Here is a 20,504-nt window from a genome sequence, read left to right as displayed (position 1 = left end):
CCTTTTAATGGCCCCACATAGATTACTGAAAGCAACAGTTAATACTTCACCAGTACTATCAAGCGACAAGCAGGTCTCTATAATCAGAGGGTGCTTTTTAATTACCTTTGCCAGGATAGCTTTATTATCCACCCCTTTCCATATTAGTTTTAACCTGTCAGTAGACAGTACCAAATCATGTAGCCCATTCTCAATTCTCAGTGCAGCCTTTGTGGATTGAGGGTTGTCTAGATAAATTCTAAGTGGGTAATGGTCACTATATGCAGAGCAGATGACCTCAGCTTTTTGGATAATATCACATAGGGAAGAACAAAGGAATATATAATCTATCGTGGAAGCACAGCCTTGACCTATGTAAGTTGGTGCGGATTTGTTTTCAGCATTAGTTCCAGCAATTTCCATAGAATTAACTAGGTTACGGGATGCTAGTAAATTCTTAAGCTCTTCCCCATTGCGACATGGGACACTAGTGCGAAACATATGAGCATTGAAATCACCACCAATACAAATACCGTCAAAAGACCCATATTTCCTACCCTCCACGATATCGTCAATAAAGTTAAATAAAGACAAAAAGTTTCCATTGGGATGGTTAACAAAGTCGTTATTATAAAAATTAATTACACATAAAATCATCCTGTTGATGTATTTCACAGCCATAAAACATTTGCCTGGTGTTGGGATCAGTTTGGTTTGTACCCCAGGTTTTATCTTAGACCAAATTGATAGCCCCCCACTGGGGCGTCCCATGGATGAAGCGGAGGCCTTTAAGTTATAACAGCAAAAGCCCTCCACTGTGGGGCTTGCTGTACACCAAGTCTCTTGAAGCAACAAGATGTCACAGTTGTTGTTGACCCACTCCAGCCATTCTTTAATTTTCAGTTTGGAATTAAGACCCGCTATGTTCCAACTTACTAGGGAGAGGACAGAATCCACATGATTATTGTTCATAGTTTTGCCTCTTCCGGGAGTCTCTGCCAAGGGACGCGAAGCTTCCTGATTTCCGATCATCAAAATTGGTGATGGAACAGCTGGGTCAACTTGCTTTATTGGGGAGGGTCAATCTAACATATCCATACCTGTTAAAGGTGCAAATCTATTGTAGGTGTTAAAAGGGAAAGCTACTGGCTGAAATTGCATAGCAAGTGGCTGGAAATTCCTAGATGGTGGATGGAATTGCAAAAAAGGTGGTTGGAAATGCATAGGGGGTTGTCTGTAGAAATAGCTTAAGGGTAGCATAGTAGCAACCGTAGAAATGGCCGAACAGTTACCATTTATGTTGAGCAAATGCCTTACGGTGCCTGGATTTTTAAAGTTAAGAACTATGCAATCTCCGTCCTTATCTTTGGGTAATGGTCCGATCCAGGGCACCCTGCGAACCGATATGATTTCTCTTGATATGTCATATCCAACCCCCTTGTGTTTAGTTAGCCAATCTATGCACTTATTTCGTAATTGTACCCATGTTTCCCCCTGATCCTCCCTCAGCACCGGTACTCCTGCCAAAACCAGGACGAACGGACAAGCATCCGGTGGCAGGTGTAAGGGTAAAACGCGCCCTTCGCGTTTGTGAGGCTTATTAGACCCGACTTGATCGGTACCTTTGTTGTTGTCCACAGCTGAGGCTACTGCTGTGATCGGTTGGGTAGAGTCATCGCCCTTACTGGTGGTGTTTTTATTGTTGGTTATCAAGGGGGTAGTTTTCCTAGGTGCAGGGGTTGGGATGATTTTAGTAGCTTTGCTGGTTTTTGCACACTTAGCCCCTGTATTAACAGATCGAGGTTGGATGGTCGGTGGTACGTTGGAAGATGATGGTGTTATTCCCGGTTTATTCGTGCCCTCATCCAATATAATGCAAGTGTCCTGTGCTTTTAGTGACAAGGTGCTGCTTAGGGAATCAAGGTCTTTTAGTAAACGGTCAGCTCTGATTTGATCCAGAATAATAGACCCCTTCTTTTTGGCTACATCGTTCTTAACCAGATTGTCTAGTCTGTCGAGTCTTTTAAAAACATTATTAAACTGGTTGATCATAAGTTTTTCCAATCGATTAAAAATGGTGTCAACTATAGTATCTATAAGGTTCCCATTTTGTTTGGAGAGATTAAAATTTTCTCCCATTAATGTTGTTTGGGTCCATATAGTGTTACCATTGCCACTGGGCTGGATGCTGGGTGAAGAGGAAGTACTATCCATATCAACTAAGTCTTTGTCTTCCGTTGGAGCCGAAGCCGCCCCCAAGGATTTTTGTTTGTTCCACAGGCTTTGCGGGGTGGGCTGACTTTTATTCAATAAAGGTTGTTTCCTTTTATTGGCGCTTTGTTTGGTAGTGCCTCTTTTTCTTTTTTCCCCTCCCAATTTGTTATTACTCGAGTCTGTGATATCCAAAGTGATAACATCTCCCTGGGGAACAGTTGTATTGATTTGGATAGATTCTACTTGTGTCGGTACCGACGGTGTTATTAAAGGTACCGACTGTTGGCTAACAACAACAGTTGTTGGAGAGGCCGAATCTGCAGCTATGTAGGTAACGGTATTTTCGTCCTCCACAATAATGGGCACGTCAACAAGCGGTTGTAGGGTCTTAACCACAGTAACCTCTGGGATAAGATGTGTATTCCCATTTACACAGTTAATAGCGCTCGATATGTTGTTAGTGGCGAAAGAGCCCATTGAGAACCTCCTCTCTGTCTCTACTATCTCATTGAAAGCAGTCTCAATCAAGGTTTCAAAGGATGTGATTAGAGAGGCAGGGGTATCAGCGCCCTGGGATGATATGTCAATATGAGTAGTAGTATCAGTATGATCACCCATATTAGTGCCTGGGTGTAATACGTACTTTTGAGCAGATCTTAGGGGGGTGGCCCGCCCGACCACAGTCGTCCACGGACGGCCACAGACGGCCCGCCCTCTGCCCGGGCTCCGCCCGGTGCCGCCCGCGCGCGTCCGCGAGGCGGAGGGGGCTGTCGCCTTTTGTTGCGCCTCCTGGCGCGCTAATGCCGGAAGTGGGCGGTGGATTTCCCAAAGCACGCTGGGAGTTGTGGTCCGCTCCGCTCCGCGGCCGTGCGATGGCGCTGCACAGCGGCGGGGGCGGCCACAACGTCAGGGACCCAGTCGCGCTGTGCTCTGATGGCGAGAACGACCCCTCCTGGAGCCGGTGAGTGTCAGCAAAAAGAACCCCGCTCTCCGGGTGCTGCCGCCTTTTGTTGCGCCTCCTGGCGCGCTAATGCCGGAAGTGGGCGGTGGATTTCCCAAAGCACGCTGGGAGTTGTGGTCCGCTCCGCTCCGCGGCCGTGCGATGGCGCTGCACAGCGGCGGGGGCGGCCACAACGTCAGGGACCCAGTCGCGCTGTGCTCTGATGGCGAGAACGACCCCTCCTGGAGCCGGTGAGTGTCAGCAAAAAGAACCCCGCTCTCCGGGTGCTGCCGCCTTTTGTTGCGCCTCCTGGCGCGCTAATGCCGGAAGTGGGCGGTGGATTTCCCAAAGCACGCTGGGAGTTGTGGTCCGCTCCGCTCCGCGGCCGTGCGATGGCGCTGCACAGCGGCGGGGGCGGCCACAACGTCAGGGACCCAGTCGCGCTGTGCTCTGATGGCGAGAACGACCCCTCCTGGAGCCGGTGAGTGTCAGCAAAAAGAACCCCGCTCTCCGGGTGCTGCCGCCTTTTGTTGCGCCTCCTGGCGCGCTAATCCCGGAAGTGGGCGGTGGATTTCCCAAAGCACGCTGGGAGTTGTGGTCCGCTCCGCTCCGCGGCCGTGCGATGGCGCTGCACAGCGGCGGGGGCGGCCACAACGTCAGGGACCCAGTCGCGCTGTGCTCTGATGGCGAGAACGACCCCTCCTGGAGCCGGTGAGTGTCAGCAAAAAGAACCTGCTTGGGATGGAGGTGCTTTTCACCTACCCCAAGCAGGAATGGCATTAAGGACGGTGAGCCTGAAAAGCTTCCTTCCCTTTCTTATGCTAGCCAGGGCTTTGCCAGCTAGGGAAGAGGACTGCCCCTTCTTCACCAAGCCCCAGTCTTGGCAGCAAGGTTGCCATGTAAATTTGTAGTCTGGAGAGGTATTCCCCCTCTCTGCCAGGACCACCTCTAAGGTGCCCTGGACCAAGATGACCTCCCTCCTTAGAAAATCCCCCATCTTGAATGGGAGGATTTTAGCCAATCTGGTTAGAGGATACCTCCTAACCAAAGGGAGCGGACATACAAAGTGTGTAGTCACCCTAAATGGCAAGTAGTACATTTGCTAACATCTGCCAGTACCCATAGCGCCCCTAAATAGAGTAAATTGATCCTCCGATTCCTGCAACCCACGAAGGGCTAGGAGGATGCCATGCAACGAAGCCTGAAGACAACTGACTTTGCCCCAGCCCTACGAGACGGTCTCCAGTTTAAAGATCCTGCAAAGAAGACTTTGCATATCCTGTGGCCAGTGACTTCCAGAAACCTGACGAAGAATGCTCATTCTTCGACAAAGACCAGATCTCCTGAAGACAGGGGCCTTGTCTAGAAGAATTCAACTGCATTTGACTTCGGTTCCAGCTGGAACTGAGATTCCTTTCCACTGTGCACCATAAGCCTATGGCCCCGAATCTTGAGTGGCTCACCTGTTCAGTGAAGTCTCCCCAGTGATCCTGACGACTTGATCGGTGGCTGGACACCCCAAAGACTCCTGCAGCCTCATCTCGAAGGGTCCCCTTGTCAGGGAATGGCTCTATTAAGAAAACCCCACAATGAAAGGCACCCCTGCATCCTCGGCCCCCCAACTTTGGGAAGCCCAGCCAACGGTGCCCCTTGACGACTCTTCTTACCTGCCCAGCTTTTGGTCATCTTCACCCAGCCTCCTGGTCTGAGTCTGCAGGCTCATGGTGCTCTAATATCCCCATTTCCTTGCATTTGGTGACTGTTGCTGATTTGCACCCAGCCCCCGTGTCGCTAGTGGTGTATGACTGGTTCTGCTTTGTGGCCAGCTGTGCTTGCTTTAACCCTGGGGTCTGTGCCCTGAAACCGTGGGTACTTAACTGCACACCGCACCTCTTGTAGATGCCTCAAGTCTACATAGACTAACATTGGACCCTGTGATCTCCGCATCCAGCTGCCCCAGTGCCTCTGGTGATGCAGTACCTACCTTGAGTTGACCCTTCCCCAGTGTTGGTAGAAACCCCCCGAAGACTGGCTGTATTTATTTTATTTACTGTTTTTAGAGCGTGAACTTGACCAGTCAGGGTATCGGAGCGCTTTACAGAGTCATAGTTGTACAAGAGGCATGGTATCACAAGAGTATAACCCAAAATAGGGAGGGTGGTGCGGAGTACAAGAGGGATGGGAGTATACAAATAGGAAATATTACTGTTGCTGAGGACAGGCCCTAGGTTTCTTGGTGGGGCGAAGGTCGAAGGAGGGAGGCAATAGTCTCTGTGGTGGTTGTGGGATGGGGTTTAGCCAAAGGATTTAGCCTCCTTTTTGAAACGTGCAAGAGAGGGGATTCTTCTGATGGTGGATGGGAAGGAGGTCCATATTCTTGGTGCAGCCCCAGTGATCGCCTGATTAGTTTTTTTGTTAGTCCCCCCCCCCCCCCCCGCGAAAAGTCGCAGGCTGGAGTGAGCACTGGCAGACCGTGAGTTTCTGATTCATCCGGATATCACAAGTTTCTGTGCAAGATATGCAGGGGAGTTTGAGGGTAGGGACTTGTGCGTATTGCATGCCAGCTTAAGTTTTATTCTGCGCTGGAGAGGAAGCCAGTGCAGCGCTTTCAGATGAGGAGAGATGTGATCAAATTTCCTTGTGCCGGTAAGTATTGAGGCAGGCTTTTAGGGGTGCTAGCGATCTTGGGTAAACCAGAGAGGATGGAACAGCCATATTCCAGTCTAGAAATGACTAGTGCTTGGACTGCAAGTTTTAGGTCTGGAGCGTCAAGGAAGGGTTTCAGTTTCCATAGGTAGCTCAGGTGGAATCTGGCAGATTTGGCCATTGAGGTGATGTGGTCCTGCATGTTCACGTTGTAATCCAAGGTTTTTCCCAGAGATTTGGCAGAGTCCACAGCAGTCGGAGGATAGACTGTGATGGCTTAAACCCATGTCTGGATCTCAGTTGGTTTTAGGTGGGGAAATTAGAAGGAACAGTTTTCTTTGCATTTGGTTTGAGTTTGTTGGAGCAGGGCCTCATTCAGGGAGAGAATCTCCTCAAGAGATGAGCTTTTTATGTAGATCGGAGTGTCGTCTGCGTGCATATGGTAGGAGATTTGCGGTGCGAAGGACTTCGGCAAGGGGTTCTAAATAAAGGTTGAAAATGGTGGGGGACGGGTGATTCATGAGGGACTCCAACCGTGACCAAGGAGGGAGCGGAGAAGTTACCGTTGATTAGGAATCTGCGATCGGTTTTGGAGGAAGGATCTAAACCAGTCAAGGACAGGGCCATTTAATCACATCCTGAGTTTGAGGCCTTCAAGTAGCTTCCCATGGTTGACCGGGTCGAAGGCAGAGGATAGATCTAGGAGGATTAGGAGACAGGTTTTGCCTTTTTTCAAGGGCTTGTAGGGCATCAACGATGATGTAGAGTATGCTGGTTTCAGTGCTGTGTCCAGGTCGGAATCCAGATTGGCAGTCATAGAGTAGGTGGAAGTTGTTGATGTGAAGCTGCAGTTGCACACACCTCAGCACTTTAGCTAAGAGAGGAATGTTGGAAATAGGTCTGAAATTGTCTGGGGAGGCTGGATCCAGTGACTGCTTTTTCAGAATGGGGAGAACTTGGCCCGCTTTCAGAGAGTCAGGGATTGATCCCTGCTGGAGAGAGGCGTTACTTATCGCAGTGCAGCTAGTAGATTAGTTGCCTGTAACTGCATAGAACGGCATGCCTTCCATTGGGTTGCGTTGCATTTCCTGTCTATTACACTAAATATCTCTTACATTTGTCAAGTTTGCTACTGTTTGATTCCAAAGTATTTTTTAACACTCCTGTAAAGTACTTTTTAGGCCTTTACACACAATACTTAATTCGAAAAGTATTGCTTTTCTTGACTGTTACTTACCTGAAACAGAGTTCCTCTTGTTCCTAAAGTAACAAAGTAATAACTGTTTATCCAAAACAATTGGTCCGGGGTATTGTTAGGCTTTCCTGTTCAATTTCTATTTTTGGTACATTTTGGTGGCGTTTTTTCAGTACCTCTAAAAAAAAAAAAAAAAAGTGGTTACACATTTTCCTGCTATTAATTCCGGTGTTTATGTAATTTTAATTATTGTTAGCCTTCTGCACTGATAGTGCATGTGTATAGATAGCATATGCACAGGGTATATTGGGTCCAAATACATTTTTTACTGCACTAGAATGGACTACAAAGTTAATAGCGTTCTTTATCTCTGAAGATTGTAAAGATGCTTTCAACATACCATCTAGCAAGTGACAAGATTCTCTTTCAGGGAAGCTCTTCAGCTCCGGTATTGGTTTTGACAGGCCATCATACTACATTTTCATATACGTAGCTGAATTACTGCAAATACAAACCATATCACTGCAATCTTTATTGAACTTGGTAGGAACTTTTTTCAGCCGCATTCCATGTGACATTGCGTTCCATGTGTGAGAAGTTGGCCTGGTATATAATGCTCACTAATTCTAGTGATCACTCTGTACCATGCCAAGCAACCCTTATGATGATTGGTTGTAATTCAACCTTGTAGACCAGTTATTCTAGTGGTAACGTGGACAAAGCAGTCTTAGGCTAAACTCTGAAAGGCATGTGAAGCCAGCTGTATCACCATACACAACCCCCTTGAATACCAAATGAAAGGGACACCACACAGATATATATTGAAAATATATATTGATTTATTAACTATAAAATCCCCTGGACTCTTTATGAGCACAGAAGCACAAGCGTTAAATCACAAGACAGTTTAAAATACACAAAAGTTGCACAATATGGATGAGCCCTAGGGGCCACCTAAACCATATACTAAGAAAGTGGTATAAGAGATACCAATCAGAAAGGGAACAGGCCTAGGGCCTTGGGAATCGCTGGAGCTATTCGAGACTAGCAGTGACTAAGTCGGGAAAGGCCCGCGGGACTCGGGTGCAGTGTTCAAAGTGCACGCACTTTCCAATGTAAAGTCTATGGTGCGTAAAAAGTACAAAGTTAGATAGTTAGGAACCTTCCGAGTGACCTAGAACGTTGAAACTTAAGACACAGGCCCTTGAGATGTGTACCAGTGTAGGAACACCGGTGGAGCTGAGTTACCTCACCCACAGGAAGCGGGTGCACAGGGTCGAAGTAGTGTCTGGTTTCGTCACGCTGGTCGATGGTGCTTGGAGCTGGAGATGCTGCAGGCGGCTCGATGTGAAGAGTTCCGGTGGATCCAAGGGTGGATCTGAAGTTGTGAAGACCTGAAAGCAGAGGGGACAATGTTCAAAGTCACTAGCCAGTGACTACCGTGGAACCAGATTGGAACCAGGCGATGTCTGGTGCAAACAGGCGTTGTCGGGTAGCTTCTCTCTGCAGCCACGTGGACACCGGGGGTCGAGGACGTCCAGGAGTCAGTCACGAGCTGTCCCACGCAGGCTTCTCGCTGTTGGCGGTGTCGGCGACCTGATCGGAGCAAACAGGCCTTGGCTAATGCAAGCCACGCGGGAATCGAAAGTTGCTTAACACTCGGACCAGCAAGGTCAGAGCGAGTGCTCCTTTTCACAGGAGCTTGGGCAAGTCTGGAGCAACCAGACCCGCTGTGTAGTTCGTCGGTTTCGTCGCCAAGATGGCCTCTGACCACGTGGCTAGTGTCCGGGATGGCGCGTCGAGTGGCACAATGCAAAAGGGCCCCACGCAGATCGTGGAGATGCTGGGGGGCTGATCTTCGGTGCAAGGGCTGCTCGGTGGTGGGGGTTCTCAGTCCCCAAAGCACAACGTCGAGGATGCCTCAGATGCTGCGCAGTCAGCTTTTCGAGTGTCTTCCAAGAGGTCCGGTCCCACGTCACTCGGTGCCTCCACGGGTCCCTTCTTTGCAGGGACTGTGGATCGGGCTGTGAGAGGTCTGGGAGTCTGGTTCTTGTCGGGCTCTGGGCTCGGGCGGGAGGCGGCGGCAAAGCAGACGTCGATTGCTGGTTGGTGCCTGTGTTCACAGGGTGGCCACTCCTAGGCCACAAGGGAGATTCTCTTCAGTCTTCTGAGCAGCAGAATGTCGAAGTCCAGTCTTCTTCTTTGTTTAAAGTTGATTCAGGATGATCTGCTGTGCAATGGCACTGCTCCCACTCTTATTCCCAATCTGAGGGGTGGATCACCTACTAGGTCCCTCCTCTGGGAGGAACCAGGAAGGGGCGGTTACACCCCCTTTCCTTTGTCCAGCTCCTCGCCAGGCCTGGGTCTGGAAAGTCCCAGGACCGGTTTTGACTGGCTTATGCACGGGGACACCTTCTGTGCCCCGGGCATGTCTCTCTTTTCAGCCCTGTCCTACCCAATACACAAAACCCTGTCTGGGGTGGTGCTCGCACCTCCCAAGGCAGGAAACCCTTTGTCCAGGCCACCATCTGCCGAGTTTCGGTCAGCAGCAGGAGGCCAGACTCGTGTCTGTGGTGGCAGCATCCATTTTGTGATGCTGAGGCTCTGGTTAACTTTAACCGGGGTTAAGGCTACACACATGTCGTGTCCCTCTAGAAGGGTGGAATGCCATCCCCGTCGACAGAACTGTCGAGGGGATAGTATTCCAATTCGTATGACACCTTACTCGACATGTTTTGATAAAGCCAAACCAAAGATAGCATTTAACCGCGAGGATTATAATGCACTTAAGAGTATATGGTATGCGATATCATGGAACAGCTTAGGCAGTGGTTCCCGACAGCTGCAGACAGGCTCAGCTCATGCTAGAGCACCATCTCACATATTTCCAAGCACTCTGCCTCCAGGATTGATGAGGCCTTCCATAGGAGTGGCTGATAGGAACATATGTGTCCAGTTTAGGGTTAGGCACAGGCATACTGTACCTAAGTAACAGGTGATTACACCAACTTACCCCAGCTGAGTGATCAGCCAGTTGTGTCAAATATGGAGGCCAGGCCAGGGGTGGCACAATACATGCTGCAGCCCCTGGTAGGCCTTGGAAACACCTATGCCCTGGGTACCTATGGTATACTGTTACAGGGGCCAACAAGGTGAACCAATTCCAATTGTGTTATGCACCTAAGGTACATGGAGTCCATTTTAAGTAGAGAGCAATCAGCCTGGGGCCCTGAATAGCAGGATCCCAGGCCAACTAAGTCAAAAACCAGCTAAACACCAGGCAAAACGTTTGGGGGTAACCATAGTCAGATATCCACCTTCCTACACCATGTTTACCAAATATCTGATGTCATGTTTTCACCACTCTCAGATGCTTGGTGACAAAATTCTTTTCACGTATACTGGTCACTTCATCTTGCATTGAATGTTTAAAGCCTGGGATGTTCGGCAATTCACTTACAATCAATACTGACTCATCAGCTGTTTTCGCTGAATACGCTGCCGACGTAGACCACGAAGTTGCTCCGTGCTCTTGACTTTTGAAATCGTGACAACGCATTAGCTGCCATTGAACCAGTTTTGTTCGGGTTTTTTGAAACAATACTTAAAGCTTCCTTTCACTTGAAGCTCCTGTTTCTAATCTCGACAGTGTTGTCAATTTTATTTCAACTAGCATCACTGACCTAAATAGGAAGTGTATGTTACACAGCTTTATAGGGTCATCACTCAAATGCACTAAGCCCATGTCCTTGATGATGGTCTTATGAAATAATACCGTAAAGACCGAAACGTCGACAATTGTGTCTAATTCTGCACGCGACTCACCAACCACGATTGATTTTCATTTACTTTTGGATTTGAAGTCATTGTGTTATTACCTGTTAGCAGTTTAGACTTACTTTCTGATGTATTGGTGGAACATATAATACACTCCCTGTATATCTGAAATGCATTTTTTTGTACCGCATTTTTTGTACCCTATTATCATTAATTAATTTTTTGTCTTTAAGTAAATAATCTTTTGACTCTAAAAACCTGGTAATTGTATTCATTTATTATGTTAGTGTGGTAACATTATTTTCTTGTATTAGAGAAATTCATTATTCTTAGCCACTAATTCATAGTAGTGTGGGTTCTCAATTAGAGTTCTGAACTTGCTGAGATTTGATAACTCAAACAAAGTCCCTTGCTGGCCCATTTCCCTCAATCGATTATCTGCCCAAGCCCGCAAGGGTGTATTGGGTTGCTCACCTATTTTCAATTTTCACTAGAAAAGGGGCTGATTTATCAAAGGATTTCTCCCATTCTCTGTCTGTGGTTAAATATGATGCAGATTATGAACGATTCTTATGAAACCAGCCATTTTACCTATCTGTGAAATCAAATGTATCCAAAATATCAAATATGCTTTTGATATTTCCTGATTCTCTACAGTTTATAAAATAACTAAAGACCGAAAACATGCATCTAAACACAACATCTTTAGACCAAAGGCCTCAAAACTGAAAAAAGCAGAAGGAAGAGAATGTTGTAGTGACATCCCTTAACAACACAACTCAAGCAGAGTAATGTTAGCCCAATCTTTCTTGATGCTACCTTGTATAACAGTTACATTGTATTATCCCGATCAGGAAGAAATAAAAGTGACTGTCACTCATCTTTTCCTTTCTTTGAATGGCACTTAGTTTTTGGTTGCAAAGGTGTTTTTTTAATTGTTTATATGTTTACACCGGTGATGGCTATTTTCCTTTCGGTGGGGTTGTATCGGTTGTTATAGGTTTACACCTAAAACCAGATAGCCTAGGTATAGTCTTTGAGTATGTAATCATTTCTTGGCTGAGTGCGTACAACAAATGCGTAAACAGCCCTCTAATAAGCCTAACTGCTCTACCACAAATAGAGCTTTTAGTATTATCTAATTAAGCCTCTGGGGATCCACTGGACTTTGCACACAATACCTCATTTTGGTATAGTATATGCAGAGCTAGCTTCCTACATCTACTCAAGAACCACACATGGCTCTGGAAGAGCAGTTTGCAGATGTTGATTGTAATGTTCAGCTAACTAGCTAACAGTAAACCATTTGACTTGAAAATTAAAATGGTGAGGGTAACCAGTATTTAAATGCCTTCATACTTCAATTGGTCAGCCTAACTACCACATTAGAACAAAGGAGAATTGTAGATAATTGTTTAAGCAGTTCAATGGAATGAAAACTAAGGCCCAAATCTCATTTTTTTTAATGAATTAAACAGAATATTCACAGTTCTTGCATTCAGAGAACTTTTTTTCTTGGAGTAGAATAAATCTGTACTTAAGACTTATTAAATACTGTTTATATTGTAAATCGAGCAGTTTGGAATATCACTTTAATATGAAATGCCATTTCCCATTTTTGTTTAGGTGACTCTGGGCAGTGAAAAATCATTCACTTACGATTATGTCTTCGATCCGTCAACTGAGCAGGAAGAAGTTTTTAATACGGCTGTTGCTCCTCTGATTAAAGGGATTTTTAAAGGTAAGTGAGGCATTTGGGTCAGTGAAGTGAGTGCTAAGAAGTTCTAATGTTCTTGATTGGCAGTTTTTATTTGTGTACTGGTTACATTATACGTCTTCATACAATTAAAAAAAATTCCAATAGTGTAGTTAGACTATCAGTTGTCACTGTCGGCAGTGTTGCAACCTATTGCAGTAGCATAGTTGCAACAAAACATTGGCAAAGCAACATTCTATCATTAGGACATTCAAATTTACCAGACAACAGTTCTGGTGTAAACGGTGATCCTCCCCTCTCATACCCCTCCCTTAAGCTTCCATGTAAATAATGGTTCACATCATGCACAGTAGTCCTCAATTCCCTTCAGTGTACATTTATGGAAAGTCCTCCATGTGAGTTATAAGCAGAGTTCAGGTTGATAAGTAACTCCATCTCTCATCACTCTTCCATACCACTCATTGGCCAGATTTAGTTTGGGAAGGACCAGGGGGTTCCAACAGTGTCTGTTATTACACTCCAGACAAGTAAGGCATTGTCTGTTATTACACTCCAGACAAGTAAGGCATTTTGTGCTTTCTCAACTCGTAGGTGCCTCTTCTGCCTCTGCCCACTTGAGCCAATCTTTCTCCAATCTTTCCTTGTCTGGGGTCGAGGGCTTAACCAATGGATTGCTATGCGCCTCTTTGCCTTTGTGAGACCTGGTATTGCAAATCACCTGCTTAATCGTCTTTGAGTCCTCTGGGAGGACTCTCAGCACACACTTAACTTAGTGTGGGACATCCCATCCTGACGCACGCATAAGTTGGGACAGTATATCAAGCCAGAAGGAGACTATACCCAGGCAGCGCCATACCACATGTAGGAAGTCTGGCTCCGTATCCAGGACAACACTGATCTCTACATTCGTTTAAGGTGTGCAGTCGCTTAGGGGAAAGTTAGGCCATATGTATGTATTTTAGCTGCTTGAACTTAGCACATACTGACCTTATGGAGCCCTACATTCATCTTGGTCCAGTGCTTGGGGGAGATGGGATTGGCACGTAAGTGCTACCATGTTACTTCTATGTATAGCGGCTTGACTTGCCTCTGTACGCAGTGCACAATAGAGATGAGTTAGAAGCATGTGTCCGTCTGCCCTTGAGAGCATGGCTATGTGTGTGCTTGGATTCCATTGTTGGTGTGCTGTTTGAGCGATTTTGGAGTATTGGAGGTACTGGCTAGCATCCAGGTTGAATGTCCCCATTGCGTCTTGTAAGGTAATGAACAGCCCGTCTGGGTAAAGGTCAGTCAACATTATACACACCCCTCTCTGACACCTTTCAACTGACATCCGTCTCGCTATTTGCTCAAAGGATGTACTATCCACATGTGAGGTTTAGGGAATAGGGCACCCCCTTTATTACCCACTGCACTGCCTGTTCACAAAGCTCGCCCGTCAAACGAGTCAAATTTGGCTAATTCTAAGGCAGTCTCCCCCACCCCTCCCCCCTGCCAATGCATCATCAGTGTTGCAAGCTGGTGGCCACCATAGGTGTCCCCCAGCAAAGACCTCTCCAGTTGGGTTTCCCGTTCAGCCAGTGCACAGCGTGCTGCCAGGTAAGCGTTCCAAATTCCGAACTTCCATTCCCCGGTTGTCCCAATCCCTCCTAAGTGGTGCAAGTCCTGGTCTACATGTTTTGCTATTCCAGAGGAGCTCCACCAAGAGAGCCCATATCTTGAAATTGACTCTGGCTTACCTCCTAGAAGGTGCCCTGCGTGACATATAAGCACCTTGGCAACACTACCACTTTTGTAAATGCTATGTTTCCTATCGAAGATCATTTTGAGGAATTCCAGAACCGGATTGAGGGATGTAAATTGAGCACTCGCTCCATATTATGTCATAGAACTGCCTTTCATAGTGTGTGAAGTCTATGCCAAAGTACTAGACTGTGTCTACCGTCCAGGGCAAGCCCGACCCCCTGTAGCCGTCCCACAGGTAATCCCATAAGTTAGCCCAGCTGGGAACCGACCTCCCTTGGTGGTGTTAATCCAGAGTACTGAAAACTCGTTACATTAAGCAGTATTGGGATGGATATGTTTGGTCTTCACAAGTAAATCATAGCATCTGCATACAGCAAAGCAAAATACTCTGGAGTCCTACGTGTATGCCCCATCCACTGAGTCTGCCTAAGTCTACAAGCCAATGGCTCCATCGCAATAGCAAAAATAAAAAGGGGATAGCTGGCATCCCTGTCGGGTGCCTCCTTTTTAATACTAACTCAGCAGAGACTTATTGTCCGATGTGTACTCCTGCCCGTGGGTTCTTAAAGGGCAATTTAACTCCGGTTATAAAGTGGGTTCCCATTTCCCTTCTATTGAGCTCATGCCATTTATACTCCCACAGTTTTTGAACACAGCAGGGGTCAGGGCGGATGTACCCCACATGTCAATGCGTATGGGCACACTACAGTGCGCAAAGACTAGGAATTCCCAGTCTGCACAGTGTTCGGATTCCCTTCCCCCTCTGGTCTTTCTGGACCATGGCCACTTTCGAATGCCATTGGCTGTGGGCATCTTACTACTCTGGGTTATTTCTCAGCGCTCTCTCAGCTGGCAGAAGCGTCTCAACATTGCCAGGGCAGGAACAGGGTAGCCAAATCTGGGACATCGGCAGGAGCTTAGAAGAAAATGTAAGTTGCAAGTGTACTTCTGCCACCTTAAAATCCAGCTGCCACATGTGATCACACACTGTGATACTGACCAAATACTTTCTTTTATATGCGTAACATTCATTACTGGAAAAACGTGGTGCGTAAACATGCTCTTTGTACTTTGTGCTTACGAGAAGCAAGGCTGGCAGTGAAAGAGGCGCAGTTACTGCCAGTATTGCTTATCGTAAGCAACAAGTACAAAGTGCATTTTTACGCAACGCTTGCAGGTTTTCAAAACTCATAAAAAAATCATTTACAATGCCAATAGCTCAAACTCTCACAAATGCAAGACCAATTGCATTGCAAATGCTTGTTAATTTTAAGCACTCTGCCTGTTAGATTACCATGACCTTACTTGTGTGGCTTATCACTATTAAAAAAGGAAGGTTTTGACTTGGCAAAAGAAGCCCTGTTACCATGTTGAGTTGGCAGTTTTAATGCTACCAGACAAGGCTGCAGTGGTAGGCTTAGTCACAATTTCATCTTTCACTGTAGTGGTGGCACAGTGAAGTGCTGCAGGCCACTAGTATGTTACATACTAGCCCTGGGTACCACTTGTACCATATACTAGGGAATGGGTAAGTTAACTAAACTAAGCAGGTAAAGATGAAAACCCTGCAGCATCAGCCCATAAACTTGGTGGGCTGAACCTATAAGGGCATTTCTCACAAGGGACCTTCTAAACGAATACTCTGCTCAGTGTGCAAGATACCTGTAGGAAAGTGCCTCTTTTTGACACCCATTTTTGCCTGGTAAATGTGATATCGACTGAAAATGTACTGAGTTTCTGCTAACCAGGTCCTGGCCTCTTTTCCAAAACTGTACAAGTGTTCTAACCCCTTCCTCATCCCCCCCGCCACACACACACCCACCCACCCCCCATTGGCAAAACTCTTTAGCACCCTCCAGGTCTCTCGTAAATGGTACCCTGGTACCTGGGGCCTGAGGTACTAAAAAAGGTCCTGAAGAGCTGCTATGTGACTTATCTTGAGGGATTCCCTCACCAAGGACATGCAAGACTGCCATCGCAGGCTGCCTGTGTGCCATGTCACTAACACTGCAAGTAATATTTGTAAGTCACCCTCCAGCACATCATACATCCTATGGCACGGTTCTGAATATTACATGTGAGGACACACATGCATAAGCAGATATGCCCCTGTGCTGGTCAGCCTTATTACTGCTATACAAGTGACCCGGGAAGCCATTTTAAAGCATGTGCTGGAAACTGGTGAAGACTAGTTCTCCAGCTACATGATGGCTTCCCTGAAAATTTGGATGTTTGGTACCAACATATCGTATTGATAAACCCACAGTGGAGGCATGTATTGGCAAATCCATCACTGGAATCAGTGGGAACCTTAGAGGTGGCCCCTGAAATCCTACCAGCCTTTGGTGTACTTGCTGACTTGTTTCTGCCACCCGAGACACTGTTATAATCTCCTTGGGTGAGGGCCTCTAGTCTCTGGAGACCCAGGACACAACCCTGTCCGGGAAGAGGGTGTATCACACCCTCCCACAGGATGACCTGCTGATTAACATTTCTTGGGTGGCAAGCCTCAAAGGGCTACTGCCTTTAAAATGTTTATCTGGCTCCTCCTCACGGAAGGGAAGCCAGCCCCTTTGTCCAGGGCTCCCTTGGTACCTGGACTGGCGGGAATATTAGCTAGTCAGGTACGCGTGCCACCTCTGGTCTAGTACAACCTCATAGGTGGGCTACTGTAAGGTGGACATGATTTTTCAGAAGTAGCCATCTTTGTGATGCCATATTTGGGAATCCTGGGATAGGGTTTTGACCACTTCCCACAAGAAGTGGTCCTATAGGGGGCGTTGTGACCCTAAGGGTCAGTAGCCTATTGCCTAATGCTCCTAAATTCTGTATTTAGTGGATCCCCTAACACCAGAGAAGCAGATCCTGATGACCTAAGAAGGACACAGAAGAGCTGCAAAAGCAGAGGTCAGAGAAGTAGCAGTTGACCGAGTACCAACCCTGTCAGCCTATCTGCATCTCTCGACAAACTGTTCCATAGTCAACTCGTCCTGCAGCTGTTGACTCCAGAAACCTGGGACGACTGCCTGCCTTCGAAGAAGACCTCTTATGAACAGCAGACCTGTTCTGCACCCTGCAGGAAATCGAAAGCAAGGACTGAGTCCTCTGTAACTGCCAAAACCCTACTCCTGAAGCAGCCACTGCACCAGTTCCCCCAGCCAGAGTTGAAGTGGGTCAACTGTGACAATAAGGTCTCACAAAGCTCTAGTCATTGTGGTTTCACCCCTCATGGACTCCTAGATTGCCTGCAGCCTCTGCATGCAGGCCCAATCGACTGTGACTGTTCTTGGTAAGAAAACTGACACCTAAAGTTACCTTTGCATCCATTGCCCCAGGGCTGTGGAGAAAAGGACCCTAGGTGTCCCTGCGGCCCCAAGCATCACAAGCCTTTAATCCCCCTGTTGCTTCAACCTGACTGGCCTTCCAGCCAGAGCCTGCAGCCTCCTTTTTGCATTGCAATCGCCATAAAAACCTATTGGGCTCTCGATACTGTTTGGCACCTTGCACTCAGCCGCCTGTGTGCTGCTGGTGGTGTGCTGCCTTTGCCCACCATTCACCTTCACTCCGGGAGATTGTGTCATGGTTCCCCGGGGTCCGTTTCCGCAGCGCATTTCCTTTTCTTCGCGCATGCGTGATCAGGCTCCCTCACCTCCTCACACGGGCGTGTTAGGTTGCGGTCCAGTTGTTGGGCCAGAAGCTGCCTGCTCGCCTCAGCGCTTCCGGGGGAAACCACATAAACCACGGCGGTTCCCCTGGCTTAGCGCTTCTGATTAACGCCGAAGTCTGGCTTCCTTTCATGCTCCCGTGATTTTGCCCATATACTTGTTTCAGCACTGGACCTCTATTCTGGTGAGTTCCCGAGGCCGCGCTAGATCTCTCGCTGCCTGCATTCGCTGCGCTGGAGCGCGGACAGGCTGCCTGCATTCGCTGCGATGACAGGCTGCCTGCATTCGCTGCGATGACAGGCTGCCTGCATTCGCTGCGATGACAGGCTGCCTGCATTCGCTGCGATGACAGGCTGCCTGCATTCGCTGCGATGACAGGCTGCCTGCATTCGCTGCGATGACAGGCTGCCTGCATTCGCTGCGCTGGAGCGATGACCGGCTGCCTGCATTCGCTGCGCTGGAGCGCTGACAGGCTGCCTGCATTCGCTGCGCTGGAGCGCTGACAGGCTGCCTGCATTCGCTGCGCTGGAGCGCTGACAGGCTGCCTGCATTCGCTGCGCTGACAGGCTGCCTGCATTCGCTGCGCTGACAGGCTGCCTGCATTCGCTGCGCTGACAGGCTGCCTGCATTCGCTGCGCTGACAGGCTGCCTGCATTCGCTGCGCTGACAGGCTGCCTGCATTCGCTGCGCTGACAGGCTGCCTGCATTCGCTGCGCTGACAGGCTGCCTGCATTCGCTGCGCTGGAGCGCTGACAGGCTGCCTGCATTCGCTGCGCTGGAGCGCTGACAGGCTGCCTGCATTCGCTGCGCTGGAGCGCTGACAGGCTGCCTGCATTCGCTGCGCTGGAGCGCTGACAGGCTGCCTGCATTCGCTGCGCTGGAGCGCTGACAGGCTGCCTGCATTCGCTGCGCTGGAGCGCTGACAGGCTGCCTGCATTCGCTGCGCTGACAGGCTGCCTGCATTTGTGTCTTCTCTGATACATTGCGCAGGAGCGCTTGTTTCCTGAGAGCCTCACCAAGCTGAGGCTGCTGTTCCTGTGGAGTCATCTGCACTTACCCAAGGCCTGCTGGAGAACGCTACCTTGTTTTCCCACCCGAGGTAAGAGCTAGTCCGCATGCGCGCAGGATGTAGAACCTAGATAGGGTTATACCTGAGCCAGGCTTAACTGGGTCCTTCTGTCTTCCCTACAGCTAGAGCAGACTGTCCTCCTTCATCCCAAGGGTGGTCCTCTTCTGGTCTTCCTAGCACCATCCCCGTCATCTCTGGCTATCATCCCGGTCCCATCTTCATCGCGGTTGATGTACATTCCATAGCAGGGGTAAGGTGGGTACGTGGGCGAGAGCTCCTGTCGTCTCCGCGAGAATACTCCGCAAGCAGCAGGTAAGCCATGTGGGGTACCTGACAGAATCAGAAGCCCAAGTTTCTCTTCTCGCCAGGACGACATGGGTGATCCCAAGATAACGTTGCAGGACATGGCGACTATACTCGCTAGTATGCAAGCAGAAGACCTTAGTCTACGACAGGAGATTACGGCCTTACAAGGTCAAATGGCAGCTGGGGCAACAGGTCCTTGGGGTCCCACTCCTACGTATAAGGCTAGACAGGAACGGGTTCTACGACCTCCCTTATTTACCTTTGGGGGGCCTTCCTCCGCATCCAACCAAGACCATGCTATACAGGTGATGGCACCCCATCCTGTGCAACTGGCACCACCAGAATGCTTTTATGGCAAAGGCACCAAATATAGTGTGTTCCTTCACCAATGCCACCTGCACTTCATGATCAGGGCAACCGCTTTTCCTGACGATGCTTCCAAAGTCTTTCATTCTCTAATACATGGGTGGCGATGCCGCCCAATGGTCTATATCCTTGGTGGAAAACGACGATCCGATGCTGTACGATCTCAGCGTGTTCAAGGAGACAATGCAACGGATGTTCGCTCGCCATACCTTTTTGCAAGCAGCTGATAACGAACTACTTATAGTGGAGCAGGTCAGTGTTACACTGCTTCAGGTTATCACGACATTCAGCAGACTACTCATTGAAGCCCGTTGGCCTGAATCCAAGAAAGTATCTGTCTTTTATAGGGGCTTACAAGACGAGCAGAAGGACCTTGAACTCTCAGATGCCAGACCCCCCCGGAGGACATAGGACCGTTCATTGATACAGTGGTCAAAGTAAACTTCTGGATACAGGAGCGAAAAAATGAGAAGACCAAAGGGCGCAAGACCAGGATCCTGTCTATTAAGGAACGCACAAAGGATGAACCAGCTCCGGCCAATAATGTACCTGAACCTATGCAAATAGGTGGCATACAGGGACCCCTCACCAGTGAAGAAAAAGAGAAGCAAAGGAGACAGAACCAGTGTCTATACTGCGGTAAGAATGACCTCTTAGTTAGGGAATGCCCGTTGAAGCCCACGCAAAGTAGGGGAAGGAAACCACTCGCACTGCCTGTGTCCAAAGGAGAAAAGTCTGGAAACTGAGAAACCCAGTAGACAATGGGGTCCGGCTACTGGGTTCATCGGCCTACAAGACAGCGACCCCTGCCTTTTTTAGCGGTACCCGTCATTTGGGTGTTGATGTGGTACTACTTGCCCGATCCGGCCAGGTATGGCAGGTGA

General features: G+C 48.3%; 1 protein-coding gene across 2 annotated transcripts in view; it reads left to right on the top strand.

Moving 5' to 3' along the window:
* The window catches only part of KIF4A (kinesin family member 4A), a 307,171-nt gene that overhangs the window by 35,193 nt on the left and 251,474 nt on the right, over window positions 1-20,504 (top strand). For both annotated transcript variants that reach the window (XM_086918309.1, XM_086918308.1), the window contains exon 3: window positions 12,378-12,492. In XM_086918309.1, coding sequence (XP_086774435.1) covers window positions 12,378-12,492 — 115 coding nt within the window. The remainder of the gene's footprint in view (window positions 1-12,377; window positions 12,493-20,504) is intronic.

This window comes from Lissotriton vulgaris, chromosome 4_1 (assembly GCF_964263255.1).
Source record: "Lissotriton vulgaris chromosome 4_1, aLisVul1.2, whole genome shotgun sequence".
Lineage (NCBI taxonomy): Eukaryota > Metazoa > Chordata > Amphibia > Caudata > Salamandridae > Lissotriton > Lissotriton vulgaris.
The sequence above is the reverse complement of the archived record's forward strand: the minus strand, read 5'-3'. Positions and strand labels throughout refer to the sequence as shown.